Source organism: Pezoporus occidentalis, unplaced genomic scaffold (assembly GCF_034315485.1).
Source record: "Pezoporus occidentalis ecotype Australia unplaced genomic scaffold, CSIRO_AGI_Poc_V1 ctg220, whole genome shotgun sequence".
Lineage (NCBI taxonomy): Eukaryota > Metazoa > Chordata > Aves > Psittaciformes > Psittacidae > Pezoporus > Pezoporus occidentalis.
In genome coordinates, this window is record NW_026914073.1 from 1220673 (window position 1) to 1238106 (window position 17434).

A 17434-nucleotide genomic window follows, 5' to 3' on the forward strand; every position below is an offset into this window, starting at 1 on the left:
AGTTTTGTGTGATTTTCTCTAGTTTTTTCCTTTTTCTCTTTTCCTTTTCCTTTTCCTTTTCCTTTTCCTTTTCCTTTTCCTTTTCTCTTTTCTTTCCTTTTCCTTTTCTCTTTTCTTTCCTTTTCCTTTTCTCTTTTCTTTCCTTTTCCTTTTCTCTTTTCTTTCCTTTTCCTTTTCTCTTTTCTTTCCTTTTCTCTTTTCTTTCCTTTTCCTTTTCTCTTTTCTTTCCTTTTCCTTTTCTCTTTTCTTTCCTTTTCCTTTTCTCTTTTCTTTCCTTTTCCTTTTCTCTTTTCTTTCCTTTTCCTTTTCTCTTTTCTTTTTCCATTAAAAAAAATCCATCAAAATCCATCAAACAAATGAACAAACCCCAGAAGTGAGCCATTGGCCAGATTGAATCCAAGGCTTACATAGTTTCTCTTTACAGCTCTTAGGTGACTCCTGGGACCAAGAACAGAGATGGTGTGTTTGGGGATCATGTTATTTTTCTCCTGAACTGAGCGCTGTTGTCTTTCAAAGGTGTTTGCCACTGCAAGGCTCATCTCTCCGCCTCTGCCTGTTGCTTATTCTTTGCTGCCAATCCCCTGGCAGTGTGCACAGTTTCTGTCATGCTCCAAGCATGGGTGCAGCATTTGTGCACCCACTGGCATTTGACCAGCAACTGTCAGGATTGGCCATCTGTTGTGGGAAAAAGTTAGGTCATCTGTTGATCTTATACCCCCATTCTGGATGCCAGGGAGGATGCAGGTTTTGGCTCTGCAGCACTGCAGTCAATATAAATTGTATCTTGTGCTCCGAGTGCACTAATTGGAGTGTGCAGTCCACTTAATGGTGTAATTCAGGGTGAGTGCATCATTTTATAGATGTAATAGGCACTACTCTTAGCTACAGTCCAGTGCGTGAAGGGGAAAAGGTATCTGACATCTCGGCTGTCTTGACAACTAAGCTGTCTAACGTCGTTCAGGAGCCATCCGTCTTCCTTGTGAAAATGTTCTGGTGATTCACTGCTGCTGTCACCCTGTCAGTGGGATATTTATTACTGAAATTGCTTGTAATGTAAGAGGAGGAGCAACTCGCTTATTTCCTTGTGAGCTGAAACACTGGTTCTTTGGGTGAGTGTTCAGGCTTCTGGGAGAGAGAGAGCACAGCACATGTAGCTAAAAGGCAAAGCTTGTAGCTGCTTCCTTCTCATCTAAGTTAATTCTGACATACTTGCTTGCAGAGTCTCTCTGCTTAAAAGGAAATGGAAGTTCTCATCTCTCCCTGTATTCAGAGAGTATCCAAAAGAAAATTTGCTTTCTTCTCCAGTTCATGTTTTGGAGTGCATTATGTTTGTGATTGGCCTTTTGTTTTTTAAATGCAGGAAAACAGACTCCTGTAAAACATTGTGTTAGAGCATCTGGGTTTAAAAAATAAAAAAAATATTTAATGTAATAGTCTTTTCTCCGTACTACTATACTTAAAACACAGGACTGTTTGTTTGTTTTGGTGTTTTTTAACTACTGTTGTAAAATGTATGATATTCTATAGAGCATAGAATGCTGAGAAATAGGCTTTAATGCAGAAAACTGAAAACATTAAGTAAATAACCAGCTTTTTGTGGCTCTTCTGTTTTTAACGCAACTGATCGTTTAAAGCACATCTATTACTTTATTCCTTTGCTTATTATGCTGAATACTAAAATAACAAGAACTCCACTCTGCTGTATTGAAGGTCTTTATTTTAGAGTGTGAAAAGTTGTCTGTCCAGTGTTCCATAACATCCAGGAAAAAATGGGTGCATCAGTTATCTCTTTCAAGGCTTCTGCTGTTCTTCATTTGAAGACTGCTGTAATTTTTCTTGGGTCTTCTCAATTTTCTGTCATGCCATGGCAAGGTCAGAAGCAGGTTAAAAACTGGTAGGCAGTACGAGTGCGGGATATTCCTCTAGAAGATAGAATCTATCCATACCACTTCTTCAGCAGTGCTTCCCTTCACACCATGACTGAATGTCTCTTGCCATCACTTCTAGGGTAGAGAAGGACCCTGCAAGATGGGTTAGGCTCTGCCTCCCTGCCCTTGCAGTACTGTGAGACTTGGAGGGATGCGTGGAGGTAGCTCAGCTCACAGCACTGCCTCTGCATCTGTCCTGATGGATTTGTAGGTCAGTTTCCCTGTAAGGGGAAAATAGCAGTATGGACTCCTAGTGCCCCACATGTTAAGACTGTGTGGTCGTATGAGCTGGAACTGCTGGTTTAAACCTACATGGAGAGCTAAATGGATCACTGATCTGCTGTGGAAGTTCTCCAGTCAGCGGCTCTGTTGCTGTAGAGGTTATGTTTTAATAACAGCATGTTTGGAGTGACGCTTGGGAACATTGTGTATCACATTTTGTTTCCCGGGTGAAGATCTCCTGGCTATTGTAGATACATGAGAAGCAGAGCAATATGTGTGCACATGTAGAGCTTGTGCTGCTTTTCAAGTCTAGTAAAATACAGCTGTCTGGGATGGCAGCTTTAAACAAAGAACAGTGTTCTTGTGTTTGGCTGTTCCTCTGTGCTTTTCCTATCGCTTCTGGCTGCTCAGTTTCATTTAGGTTAGTTGAAGCACAAGGATGCAGTACTCCAGGTTATTTAGTCTGTGTATTTAAAATATCTCACTGTATTTAGGTGGAGCTTGAGAACTTTTTAAGGGATTGTGAAAGATTATAAATGAATTTGAAAACCAGAAAAGCTGAAGTCCTTGGTGTAAAATATGATCAATATGCAAAGAGGTTTAGAAACAGGTTTGTTGTTTGTACTATATTTATCCCGGATTAATTTGCTGCTTCTGCTTCCACCAGGATTCTTTCTCCCTGGTACTTTTGAGACTGGCAATAGCTGATGCTGAAATAAGTGCAGAACGTGCTTATGTGGTAGTGGTAGTACATGATGAAGGCAATGCAGATATATCCCCCCCCCCCCCCCCAAGTTGTTTTCAGGTGTTTACCCGGCTTGGAGTTGGGATGCAGTCGCTTCCTAACAGAGTCTGGTGAGAGCTGTAGTCTCTGCTCCTGGTGTTATAAAATAACCTGTCCTGAGGTCATCCAGGAGTTAAATCTTGTTAATATCCAGATTTCTACCAGGACAAAGAACATCTGTGGTGGCCTTGATATATGCTCCATGTGTCCTGTTGCATGTTCCAGATGCAGCTCTTGCATTGTGTTCAGTGGTGTTGTTAGCATGACATTAGCTTGTGCTGTACAGGAGAGAGATTTGTGGATCTTCTACAGTGAGCATCTGTGTGAGATGCACTATGTTGCTGGGGACCAGACTGTCATCTAGTATTCTCTGCCAGCCCTATGTTCTTAAGTGTTTAATCTTGCAGAAACAGGATGACTGATAAAATCCTCTTCTATAAAAGTGCAGCAAAGCGTGAGCATTTGAAATGTGAAGTGTTAGTGAGAGTTGATATTAACCCCTAGGGTGCAAAGCATTTTTATGCATGGTAGTCTTTTAAAAATGGCAATAAACCAACTGCCTTCTTGATGGGAGGAAGTGGTTGTTAGTGAAGACAGGCTGGAGCGGCTTTCTCCACTGATCATAATCTGTTTCTTTTCAGGAACAAGACAGACATACCAAAGAAAGGAGACAACTATTCTTCTTGGTATTAGACAGTTTGGCAGTAGGAAAAGGACAGTCTTGTTATTATTTTCCTGATGTAGTGAATGTGTGCTGGCACAGACTTTCCAAGATGCTGCTTTTCGACTGTAAAATTGTGCTGTTCAAAAGCAATTTTACTCTGCCCCCCTTTTTCTAGAAGTGCAGTGGCTGTGTGCAAGTTCCTCACAGGATAGAGAACTCAAATATGCTTTTGGCTCCTGAACTACAGCAGTTTGGGTCTGTGCCAGGCTGTTTTTATAGATCATTGGAGTGAAAATGCTTTTAGTGTTCTCGCCACTCCCAGGCTAGGAGCATGCTGATCTGCATCTAGCCATGAGGTGGAGTAAATGTGCTTTGTTGTTTTATTATCCTGGGAGCTGTACGGAAAGGGGAATGCTCAGCACTGTGAAGTTATTTCAGTGAGAACCTCTGAAGATTCCTGTACCTCTGGAAAGGGGAGAAATCGGGTCTGGGAAGAGAGGAAAGCAGGTGAAGGCTTGTAAGAAAGTGGGGAGAGAGGGGGTATCACTTTTACTTCCAGCACTTGTTTTCACTCTTGCCAACCTGGAGTATGCCCCAGCCCAGGGCTTGCTGCCTGAGAAAAACCTCAGGTGACACAAGGTGATGTGCAAGGAGTAGAGCATGGACCACCAAGCCTGAGGTGAAGAAAAGATTTAGGGCTGAAACTCCTGGTTACTGCCAAGCTAGAGATCTCTAAGTGGGAATGTTTAGGTACCTAAGGGGTCTAACTGAATGAAGTGGTCTGCACAGATGAGGCAAATTCTTCTCTAATTCCATCCTCAGTCTGCTAAGTCTCTGTACTGCTCTGTCCCCTTTCTCTGGTTCTGTTGTGCATCCAGTTGTCAGGGCCATGGGTGCACTGATGAGTCTTAATTGCTCTGAGCAGTCTTACCTGGGACCACTCCACCCTCTGCTCATGGGCCTAGGAGCCCAGCTTAGCTCTGAGCCTTCAGTCCTGAGTGATGCTATGGGAGTTACTGATCCCCCACCTCAGCCATTGCCAAGTCTGTGCCTGCTTATGGAATCCACAGAGCCAGGCCAAGATGTGGACTGACTTCCTGGCTTGACCTCAGACCTGCCTGCGGATGTGGGCTCCTGGTTGAACCTGGCCATAATCTCTGTGCTCACCTTCCTCAGGTGCTGTAGATGGGACCCTGACTGGCGAGTCCTCTGCCCTGCCAACCGTGGGGTACCCTTTGCCTCTCCTCCTTTAGGGAGAATCCAGACCTTACTGCTCCCTAGCACCAGAGGCCTATAGAAGACACTGGGTTCAGCTTCCAGCTGAAGATGGCAGTAGGGACAAGGATAATAAAGTTTGCAACACTTCCATGTTGGTATCAAATTAAGCTAGTGAACGTATCTGCTCATCTCTGCTCATCTCCTCTCTGTTCCTTTTCAGCAGTGTTTCACTGACGTATGGCCTTGCTCCTCTGTTTACTAAGCATTATGTCAGCAGAGTCCTGAGCTGGCATCAGATGGCCTCTGTTTGGAGTAGTTCAGCTATTTATCTCACAAGCAAAAGTTAATGTAGCAGAGTAACTTGCACTTGTAATCAAAGCTGAGCAGTGACGTAGGAGCTGGCCAGTGGACATGGCATTACAAGCAATCAGTCTGTGATCTCTGCCACAGGGATTTTCATTCTCTGCATTCCAAAGAACTGGCTTCAACAATACAGCTGACTGAGATGACACAAAAATGGATGATGAAACTGAAAAATAGTTATAAACTGTTTCCTCAAAAAATAGAGAATTCTGTCTCATTGGGTGTTTCTTCTGAGCAGGTAACTTGACTCAAGTTCCTAGGCCAGTTGCTGTTTTAAGGTTTTAAACTTTCATGTTTAAGATTTGCTGTGCAGTAACTGTACTGGCATTTGTATTGATGAAAAGGGTTTCTCTAAGATCAAGAAGATGTCCTTAAGGCAGCCAGTATCTAGACAGTAGTAGATTTTTATTTTACAGATTTTTATCTCTGACTTGCATAAGAAGCTATTTCAGTGGAATAGCAACAATCCTGCACTGAATATGTGATAACTCCATCTATGAAATGGGTGTCTTGGAGGATGGAGCTGTTGTTCCTATCTTGTATCCAAGGAAGATGGTGCTGCTTGGTGCCTGGGCATGCTAAACTGTGGCCTGTGGGGACAGCACTGAAGCCTACCCTGAGACAGCTGCATTTTCTTTAGTGTTCATGGTGATCCATTGCTTCATCCTACCTAGATCTATTTGATTTCAGGCTCCAGAGTTGAGTTGTTTTGACTCTGACCTTTAGTTCTCAGTTCGTGAGGTTTTCTTTCATCTTTTAGAGAAGTGATGTCTCTCAGAGATAAAATTCCATATGCTTTGCTTTAATGTTTGGCTTGCTTCAGGTGCTTGTTGGGAGTTTGTTCTTCTAAATCTCATCAAGTTGTATGCTGATAGTCCTTCAGTTAATTGATGTCTTCTTTCTAGTTAGTTCTGTCCAGATTTCCTTTGAATCCCATCCCTAACTTGTGCAGAGTTTATCTAATAAATCTGTCCAGCTGTGATCCATAGCCCTGCTGATCAACAGCATGTATATTTTTCTATAACTCCTGTAATTGTGGAAGACTCTCTTATGTTTCTATTGTTTCTTAATAGCATGTAACAACAAAGCAATATACTGTGCATTAGAAAGAGCACCTAGCTCTGCGATATTGTGGCTAAAATAAATTATTTTAGTCTCCCTTCAAGGAAGGAGAAATAGGTTGTCTTTTTTCCTACTTAATGCAGGTTTTCTAGAGCCAGGTTCTAATTTTCCAGCTCCCTAAAACTTTCTCAGGTGTGGCCGTTTTTATCCTCTTTGTCTGGGTGAGACTAGCTGCATAAAAAATATAGTGGTGTTTGTGTTACAGAAGTATAGCCATTAATTCATAATCCAAGGAAATCCCTGCTTTTGAAATCTTGAATTCCACTAAATCTGGCACATTCCTTCTTGTTGTGGAAAGCAGTTTATGTTCTAGCATTCTGGCCACTATTATCTCCAGATGTTTTGGGGTCATTGGCTTCATAAGATGATGGTTTATGGGGCTGAGAGAGGACATGTGTAGGACAGGTATACTATTTAAGTATAAGAAGACATCGTAGGTCCCAATGGTCTCGTTCTTACTTCTCTCAGGAGCAAGAATGGATGTAACTTATAGAGCCACCTTTTCATCAGAAGACCATTACAGCCTACTTCTCCCATTCTTGCCAATGCATAGCTTACCATATGATTACAGTTGTGTTCATGGGATATGGTTCATTGCAGGAAAACAAAGTTGTTAAATGTAAACTTCTTAGCTCCTAATGAGGCACCTATGAGTGTAAAGAGTTAAAAGAGCTGGGAAAACTTGCTAAACTGGTATTATCCTCATTTGTCAGCTTGCAGGGTTGGTGGTGTCTAGCTGGAGCACTCCCTCCACTTCCTTCCTGTTTGTGCTAAGAAGTTCCTGCATTGGTGTATTTTTCTGCCATAAATAGCCAAATTTCAGAAGTCATTACAGTCAGGAGGATGTTGAGTGGCTAAAAAACCAAAAATGCCCAACAAACATAAAAAATCCCAAATTTGTTTTAATCTTTCCAATGATTTTATACCATCCCATTCCTAAATAATTTACCTAATTGTCTTGGATTGAGAGCCTGGCTGATGTGTTTTCTTTCAGTGGGCTATTTCCCTTGATGCTGTGCACCTCTTGCTCTGTTCCTTGAGCAGTTTGTACCTAACTTAACTTGTGTTAAGCTTTCCAAAGCAGTTCATCTGCACTTCCAAGGGTGCACTTTGAGAGATGAAACCTCTTCTTGGCAGAAGTTTGTGCTTTCTTCAAACCATTTAGGACACTCTATTACCTCAAAGTGTGAAACAGAAAATAATTACCAAAATAAAGGTGATAATGTTTTCCACTTGCTGTCAGTCATCAACTTGGCAAATCTTCTAGAAGGTAAAAGGGTGGTTGTGACTTCATTTCACAATGAATTGCAGTGTGGTGTAAAAATGGGAATGTGCTTTCATGTGAATATGACTGCCTGTAACACTGATCATTACCTCAAAAGATTTGACTTATTGCCTGCAAAGGAATACAAGAGACCATTTCTCTTTTGGTATTTAATCTGTGTTACAGCAAGTATGTGTGCACCATGTGCTGTTGAGAAGGAGCCGTGTTCTATTGAGGTTATAAAAACCTCCAGAAGGGGCTCTTGATGTTGCTATGTGTTATCAAGCAGATAGCAAGCGTATCAATGTGTGAAATAGCTTTTAATAAACTAATAGATGAATTGAGTATGAGTCAGTCTGACTTACTCCTTCCTACCTTTGTGCAGTGTGCACCTTTAAATAAGAAAGCAATGTAAGTTCTTGAACTGTTACTGTCTATAATGGTGGGTTGCTTTTTTTTCATCTGTGAGCTAACACAAGACAGTCCTATAACTTCAAACAGTGTGTGGGATTTTTTGGGGGTGTGATCTTGGAATACCCTCTCTGTTTTAATGCAACTGGTGCTAAATGTAAATTTACCTGGTTAATAATATAGTGTGACTTACTTTTTTGGTATAGATATCCCTGAAGAAGAGGCCAGATACTGGACCAGAAAATTAGAGCAAATAAATTCACTGGGAGAGGATGAGGTAACTATCTAAATTGAAGATGAATGTAGCCCTGAATGCCTTATAACTTGCTTTTATTCTTTGTATTGGATCCCTGTGATTAAGGTAACTACTAAATGTTCATTATTTACAAGTCTTCCATGAACTTTTTATAGTTCTGTTTTCTCAAGTGTACTGTTAGTATTAGGAGAGGAACACTTTTTCTGCATGCTGGAAGTGCTTGAGTATTGACAGCAGTTTTGTAGAATGTGTGTACACTCAAAGGGAAGGTAATACTGTATTTTCCTCTCAGAATAGGGTGAAGCTGTTTTTGACAAGCTGTGGTAGGTTCTCATAATTTGTGAAATCAAGTCAAAAAGGACATTTTTGCAGTTGGCCTTTTCTAGGAAGAAGACAAAGCAAGTTACTGGACCTTTCTTGGAACAAAGGACTGTTGAAGCTGTTAGCTTGTGTCCTAATCCAGTTGTTAATGGCTCAGTTTATATGTAACTTGTAGTATGATTCCTGCTAGCTATGGCTTTGCTTTCTTTCCTAGTGTGTACTTGGCTAAACAGCTATAAACTAGAGGTTGATATTTAAGTCAGTCTGTTACATGATTTAAAGATTTCTTTACAGTTCCTACTGTTTTCAAAATAATATTTGATATACCACCCCCTGCCACAGGCAGGGACACCTTCCACTAGAGCAGGTTGCTTCAAGCGCCGTCCAACCTGGCCTTGAGCACTGCCAGGTATGGGGCAGCCACAGCTTCTCTGAGCAGCCTGTGCTAGGGCGTCACCACTCTCACAGGGAAGAACTCGTCCTAGTATCTAATGTCAATCTCCCCTCTGTCACTTTGAAGCCATTCCCCTTTGTCCTGTCCCTACATGCCTTTCTAAAAAGCCTCTCTCAATCAGGATTTCTCATAAGCACCCTTTAGCTACTGGAAGCTGCTCTAAGGTCTCCCTAGAGCCTTCTCTTCTCCAAGCTGACAGTGACTTAGGAGGTTTTTGTTCTGGGATCCTTCATCTATTTGTTCCTGCTCCTCAAGTGAGTCATTCAGTTCACTGTGCAGATGAAGAAAAATAGGGTGGGTTTTCTTTTTGACTGAGGACACACCAATATTTGGATGGATAAATACGTACCTGCTTGAGGGCAACCTCTCCTGCCTTCCTTAGAAATTTGAGTGCCACTTCGTGTTGATGCAGAGCTCAGTCTGTGATGTGTCCTGTTGGTGATGCTGCTGTGGTGCCTCTCTGCTACTGCGAACTGTAGCAGCAGCCTGTGCCAGGTACTTCAGTGAAGCACAGGTGCCCTCTAGTGCATCCCTGAACTGGTACTGCTGGAAAACACCTCAGTTTTGTCAGATGCCCCTTTCCCTGGAATGCCATCCATCTGCATGCTAAGTGTGTGCTTTTATTAAATCCTAGTAATAAAATTTGACCCTGTATTGGTGACCCAGTGATACCACATTTATTATGGACCTCCCCTGTCACCAGTGAGAGATGAAAGAATGTCAGAGCACCCGTGCAGGGCCTGACCTAAGATTCATCTTGTCCCATGTCTGACAGTGACCCAGAATGGGGATGTCAGCTTCATTACATATTCCCCTGATTTGCAACGATTTATAACTCAGGAACTTCCAGAACAAGAGGGAGTATCTGTAGCAGCACTCAGTAGATTTTTCTTCTGTGGATGTCAGCTGTCTTTTGAATGCATGCAGGTCAGTTGTGTTGTAGCAAACACCACAGGAATTCAGCACCTTAATTGTGCACTGCCTGAAGAAATATCTTAATTTGCTCTGAGCAAACAAGCCCAATGTTGTGAAACCAGCTGCAGGCAGGTTTATTTGGAGAAATTGAATGATTGATCCTCATTCATTTACTCTGTGCCACTCGGCCTTAGAGACCTTGCCTTCTTGCATGGCTTTTGGGCTGCAGAGTCTTAGTCTGCATGATGGTATTTAGTACAGGACAACTTTGTGCCGTTATCTTACTTTCTTTTAAAAGTTCAGCTATCTTGGTTTGAATCAGTGGACAAACAGAAGCAGGTTCTTTTGGAGCTGATAGGTAGTATAAAAAAGCTTTCCAAGCTCTGTTGCTCAGTCAGAGATCAATGTGATCAGACTAAAGCCGTTTATTACAAAGCATCTGTCCTTTTTATACTGTTGTCTGCATCTGCTTACAATAGCTTGCTGTATTATGATTGGATACATATTCTTGTAACACACAGCAACTACAGCTACATATACAGTAGCTTGCTGCATTATATTTGGATACATTATACAATAGCTTGCTGTAGTATAATTAGATACATATACAATAGCTTAGTATATTATGCTTTGATACATATTCTTGCAACACACAGCAACTAGTATACAATTAATCAAATAAGCGAATAGGAACTTAACCTTTAAACTTCTTAGCAGTTCACTATTTTGTATCTTAGCACATTCCAGTTTCTTCTTATTGTGCTTGCACCCTTACTCTTGCTTCCTTACCCATGTTCTCCTTCATCCTTGGTTCATGTTGAGCTCCACGTAGCCATTTGCTGACTTGGGAATGTGGCCATTCTTTGCTAAAAATCCATCCACAGTTTGAGTCAATGGACAAACAGGAGCTGATAGGTATTATAAAAAAACTTTCCAAGCTCTATGCCTGCAAACACTTTAATATTAATTCTTCTTTTTGGGGCTGCTGATGGCCATTGGGCTGATGCCTGAAAAAGAGTGAACTACTGCTCCATTTGGATCTCTTGAGTATAATAATTTGGAACCCGTTGCTGTACTGCTGAAATTGCTCATCAACAGACTTCTTCTCACCACTTTGACAAACAGTCAGTGCTGTGAGATCCAGCAGTTCTTGTTTTCACAGTCCTGATTAACTCAGTGAGTTGGCAGTTTGTTGATGATAAGATTAACCACCTTTCAGGATCGCTTGTGCATTTTAAATATCACAGATTGGAAGATAGCCGTGACTGAAGTCTGCAGATTGTCACCTTCCATGTAATGAACTGGTCATTAATCTTTACCAAGTCCAGGCAGGGGCTGTCTGGTGGCTCTGTTTGCACAGATTGCAGCACTTTTGACACTTCCTTTGTTATCAGACCTTTTTTTCATAGTGAAGACTGTTCTCATTATTTTGATCAGTTGTTCCGAATTTCTTACATCTCTATGTAATATGAGACAGAGGAGAAAAACAAAACAAACCCACTGGCATTCCTCTAGGGAACACTTTGATGCTGTAACAAACAGCTTTGTAAAAAGTCAAAGCTAGTTAATTGAAATATGTCTGTATTCTCTAATTAGTATTAAGTGAGATGAAAAACTCTTCACTTTGGATGTACAGTGCATCACAGGAGAGTTTGTAAGTGTTGGCTGGGCAAACATTGTGTTACTGCCCTGCTGGGCATGCTAATTACCTAAACACTTCAATCTCCTACTGCAGCCTTGCTGTGAGGCAAGGTGAGTTTTGAACTGTTGAAGCTGTTCTCAAGTGTCTAAACATAAACAGGCTTACGAAGTGCTGAGCTTCCCATTGCAGTGACGGTGTAGTGTGGAGAACTGGATCTTTTAGCTGTCTGATTTGAGGTTTTAACAATTGAGAATAGGACCTGTGCTTGTAGTAGAACAGATCTTACTTTTACCAGATGTGCACATTTAACAGCTGGTTTTGGCATTAAGAAAAAAAAAAAAGGGATGCTTCTGGAAGTATGTTTCAATATGGATATTAAGGAGAATGTTTAATGCTTTACTGCCAGGGATGTTTCCTCTGATGTGTGGCATGCTGTACTCTGAAAGTTGTTTCTTGAAGTTATCATTTACGAGTTATTTGTTTTCTTACCTCTCTGTGTTCCCCTTTTTTTATCTCTCTTTTTTCTCCTTTAGTATTCCTTTCAGGAGGAAGTCAAGAAGAAACCGTTGCCCAGTGCTGCCTCCCAGTGTTGTAAGTTAGACTGCATTTCTTCTGTACAGTGTTTTGTCTTTCAGTGTATTTTATTTTCCTTCTCTGGTTAGTTATCAAGCGATGGTATCAAAACAGCTGAACAATATTTTCTTGTTGAAAACACGCAAATCTATGTGAAGCCAATAACTTTTGTCAGCCATGAAAAACTGTGCCACTCAAAATGTTGGTTAAAAGTTTCTGATGCTAGAAAGTGAAATCTGGCCTTGAGTCTTCAATCTGTGTCAAAATGTGTTTAAAATCACCTAGATTGTTGGAATTTTGAAATACTGGTACAAGTAAGAAAACACCAATTTTTATTTTTTTTTAAGTCTAATTTAAGTTAGGCTGTGTTCTCTTTGTACATCATGTGTTGAATATTATTTTCATGACATTTTAAGAGGAGGAAAATAGATGGTGGCATACTGCCTGTAGCCCTTTAAAATGCACCAGAGGCTTGTGTACTTGATGGCGGATTTCTTTGATATTACTTCTCAATGCTGTGATGATGGATGAAAAATATTTTTACTAATTTCTGCTTATCTCATCTTGCATTTTTTTTTTAATGCTTCTGAAAACATGGATGGAAAAATAACCTAGGATATACTGTATCTGATGGTCTGCAAAATTAGATTCCTGAAACACTGCTTTTAGCGTACAGTAGATGAAAGCTCAATGATGTCTGTTGTGAATGTCTTATCTTCTTTTAGCATAACATTAATAAAATTCAAGTCTCATAATTTAAACAAATCCTTTATCCTCTACTTCAGATCCTATGAGATGTGCGTACTCCACTTTGCAGGCTGTTTATCCATTAGACTGATTATAGGATCGCCACAAAACAATTAACATTAGGAAATGTTAATTACTGTTTACCTTTTTTTGAGTAGAATTTATTTTTCTGTATACTGTTATTATGTTATCCAGAAACACTTCAACAAAACATGGACATGAACCAGTTGCCTAGAATCAGCAATGTGTTGTGTAGCTGGACAGTTATGTGCAAAGTTATGTGAAAGTACTCTGACAGTGGTACCCTAGCTAATACCAAATGTGTCCTCCCTTTTTTAAAAAGGTGTATACATAAAGAATAAAGCACTTTTTTGTTTGCTTGTGCTTAAGTAGTCAGAAGGGTACAATGGGTTTGTAAAGCCTACAAATAAGAAGCATTGTTAGAGAAACTAGTATTTTGCTAAATTGTACTAGTGTAGTATGGAGAGCACCTATTGGCAAAAGCAGAATGGTCTGATATGAAGTGTCTGAGAAATAAATGTATAATTTGCTGAAATGAGTGCATGCCTTGGGCTTTGCTTTGGTTCAGGAGAGGCTGGTTTGATTGACTGTTCAAGATACTGAGATGTATGAGTAAAATAGGAATGTTTCTGTGTCAGGAAGGTATCTGCACCTGTGTCCACAGCATTGTGCTTTCCATGCTCAAGCTCTTGTAGCTGGTTTCTTCTTTGGAGCACAAGATCAGCTCTTTCCCATAGACATAGTGAAGAGTGGAACTGCAGCTGCCTTTTTTTTGTTGCCTGTTAACAGCCTATATCTTGCTAGAAGGTGACCTTTTAAAATAATTAATTGAAGGCCCCTGGTTTGAACAATTAGTATTGTGTAAGAATTAATTTAATCATCATGGGATTAAAAAACTCATTAGAATTGATGTTTAACATTCCATAGCAGTATGTGGTCAATGTATTTAAGAATTTTCTAGTAATTCAATAAAGTTTGTGGCACTGCATGTACTTTTGCTTGTCTACTGCCTGCAGGTATCCAACATCTATAAACATCTAATTATTTACATAGACAAATATAAAATAGATATTTAATGCAGAAGTATTTCTGAAAATGAACTCTGCCTGCATCAATCTGTGCAGAAGATTGCCTGAATGTAGCATAGTCCTTTGGAATTCAAGAACTCTACCCAGAAGATGCACTGATTGCATCTCTGTTGAAAGCTGATCTGACCTTTGCATATGATACAGGAGCTCAAACCCCTTTTGAATAGGGGTAGGGGTGGGTGTGCTTCCCTAACCTAAAATACAATAAGTAAGTGTTCATACTTACCATGTGGGCAAATGATAAATATATTTTCAGATATAATAAATATATTCTTGATGGTATTTGTAACACTCATCCAGTTTTCCATTATGATGAGATGTGATCACTGGGAGCACAGGACACTATCAGCTGGATAACAGATTAAGTATCTAGAAGGAGTAAAAGACCTCATCAGTGTCAGTAGTTTTTGCCCTATGAGAATATCTTCCCTAATCCTGAAAAATACAAAATTACCTTAAAACCTGATGTGCTATAGAGCAGAAGTGCAGCAAAATGTTTCATACAGTGTACATGCCACTGCTGTCCTGCTTAGCCCTCTTGCATCCCTTAGAAGACTCTTCTGCCTTCTTCACTCTACTAGAGGAAATCCTACTCCAGCAGGCAAAGTCAGGTTCATTAAATAGGGCAATACATGTCCCTTATATGTTAAAATTAGATTATACTTCTGCCCTGTTCTGTTTCTGTATTTTCGACACATCTGTTCCCTTTCCCAAACCCCCTTTTTCGCATGGTTGTTTCCCCATTTCCTGCATAGATGCAGTTTGTGCTGTTATCTCTGCCGAGTAGAGAGAGGAAGAAGGACAGAGCGGGATGTGATAGAAGAGAGCTGGGCCATGTCTGAAAGCCAGCATCTGATCTGTGAGGGTGGGTTTTCATCTCTGGTCTTGTGTAGGCTGCTGCCTTGGCATTGTGCCACAGGAAATCTCAGCCCAGATGAGGTGTTCTAATTTTTCATGGAGATTATGGAGCTTTCAACCCACTTTCACAGTCTCAGATGCTGCTTTGTTCATAGATGAGTCTGACCCATGATTTCTGAGGTAATGCAGGATTTGGGCTTCCTACCTACTCTTAAATGAAGCAGGTGGCTCTGTTTTTGTACATGAAGTCTCTTCTAAGCCCTACTCATTTTAGCATTTCCTGTCTCTTCCTTCATCATATTTAGCCATTTCGTTTTTACCTCCCCAGCATGTGTACTTCCCTATGTGTTTCTCCTGCCCCAGAAAGATCACATGCTTCCAATTTCGGTGATCCCAAGCAACAAGCCAAGCACAATAGTGCCCATGAATCCAGTTTTGTTTTTATTTCTAGTAAATGTAATTCTTAATTTCCTGATACCTTATTGCTGGGTAACTGCAGCATCCTTATATGGCCTTTTAGTCACAAAATGAAATTGAATGTAAATAAAAAAAAAGAAAGCAATCTCAATACCCTGGAACTCAGGAGAGGAGACTTTCTCCCCTCCAGGGATTGGCATGGTAAAGTACCATGGGACAAAGCCCTGCAGGGAAGAGGAGACTGAGAAAGCTGGTTAATATTAAAGGATCATCTCCTCCAAGCTCAGGAGCGACTGTCCCAACATCAGGGAAGTCAGGCAAAAACTCCTGGAGGCCTGTGTGGGTGAACAAGGGGCTCCTGAACAAACTCCAACACCAAAAGGAAGCCTGCAGAGAGTGGAAGAAAGGACAGGTATCCTGGCAGGAGAAATTGTCGGAGCTGCCAAGGATGAGGTTAGGAAAGCTGAAGCCCCAGCAGGTTTAAGTCTGGCCATGGAGATCAAGGACAGCAAGAAAAGCATCTATGGGTAGGTTGGTGATAAAAGGAAGACTGGGGAAAATGTGGGCCCTCTCCCAATGGAAAGGGGAGACCTGGTTACCCAGGACATGGAGAAGGCCGAGGTACTCAGTGACGTGTTTGCCTCAGTCTGCACTGGCAAGAGCTCCAGCCAGACTGCCCCAGTCACAGAAAGCAAAGGCAGGGACAAGGAGAATGAGGAACCCCCTGCTGTAGGAAAAGATCAAGTTTGAGACCTTCTAAAGGAGCTGGAGGTTCACAAGTCCATGGGACTTGATGAGATGCACCCCTGGGCCTGAGGGAACTGGTGGGTGAAGTGGCCAGGCTGCTCTCCATCATGTCTGAGAAGTGTGGCAGCACAGTGAGGTTTCACTGACTGGAAAGGGGGAAGGAAACAAGACCTGGGGAACTACAGGTTAGTTGGTCTCACCTCAGTTCCCAAAAAGGTCATGGAGCAGATCCTCCTGGAATCTGTGCAAAGGTGCATGGACAATAAGGGGGTGATTGGTGATGGCCACCATTCCTTCACTAAGGGCAAATTGTGCCTGACAAGTTTGGTGGCCTTCTGTGATGGGGTGGCAGTGTTGGTGGATAAGGCAAGAGTGACTGCCATCATCTGTCTGGACTTGTGCAAAGTATCTGACGCTGTCCTGTACAACATCCTTCTCTCTAAACTCAAAAGACATGGATTTGATGCATGTACCACTCGGTGTAAAGGAATTGGCTGGATGGTCGAAGTTGCAGTCAACAGCTTGATGTCCCGGTAGGGACCAGTGACAAGTGGCGTTCCTCAGAGGTCAGTGTTGTGAGTGGAACTGTTCAACATCTTTGTTGTCGACATGGACAGTGGGATTGATGCACCCTCAGCAGGTCTGTTGATTTGCTGGTGACACCAAGCTGTGTGGCGTAGTTGGCACACTGGGGGAAAGGGGTACCATCCAGAGGGACCTTGACACACTTGAGAGGTGGGCCATTGCCAACCTCATGAAGTTCAAGAAGGCCAAGTGCAGGGTCCTGCACCTGGGTCATGCAATCCCAAAAACAAATACAGGCTGGGCAGAGAATGGATTGGGAGCAGCCCTTAGAAGGACTTTGGAGTGTTGGTTGATAAAAATCTGGACGTGAGCCAGCAGTGTGCTTTCGCAGCCAAGAAAGCCAGCTGCATCCTAGACTGCACCAAAAGGAGCGTGACCGGCAAGTCAAAGGAGGGTATTCTGTCCCTCAGCTCCGGGTTTCCCAACACAGGAGGGCCGTGGAGCTGTTGGAGCAAGTCTAGAGGAGGGTCACAAAGATTTTCCAAGGGCTGGAGCACCTCTCCTATGGAGATAGTCTGAGAGAGCTGGGCTTGTTCAGCCTGGAGAAGAGAAGGCTCCAGGGAGGCCTTAAAGCAGCTTCCAGTGCCTAAAGGGGCTACAAGAAATGTGGAGAGAGACTTTCTACAAGGACATGTAGAGACAGGGCAGGGGGGAATGGCTTTAACCTGATAGAGGGGAGATTTAGATTAGGTATTAGGGAGCAATTCTTCTCTGTGAGGGTGCTGAGGCGTTGGCACAGGGTACCCAGAGAAGCTGTGGCTGCCCCATCCCTGGCAGTGTTCAAGGCCAGGTTGGACACGGGCTTGAAGCAACCTGGTCTTGTGGAAGGTGTCC

At 41.9% G+C, this 17434-nt stretch overlaps 1 protein-coding gene across 3 annotated transcripts in view; it reads left to right on the plus strand.

Annotated features, from left to right (window-relative positions):
• The window catches only part of UNC13B (unc-13 homolog B), a 212444-nt gene that overhangs the window by 33744 nt on the left and 161266 nt on the right, over positions 1–17434 (plus strand). For all 3 annotated transcript variants that reach the window (XM_062620424.1, XM_062620429.1, XM_062620427.1), the window contains exons 6-7: positions 8183–8253; positions 12098–12155. In XM_062620424.1, the coding sequence (XP_062476408.1) occupies positions 8183–8253; positions 12098–12155 (129 nt within the window). The remainder of the gene's footprint in view (positions 1–8182; positions 8254–12097; positions 12156–17434) is intronic.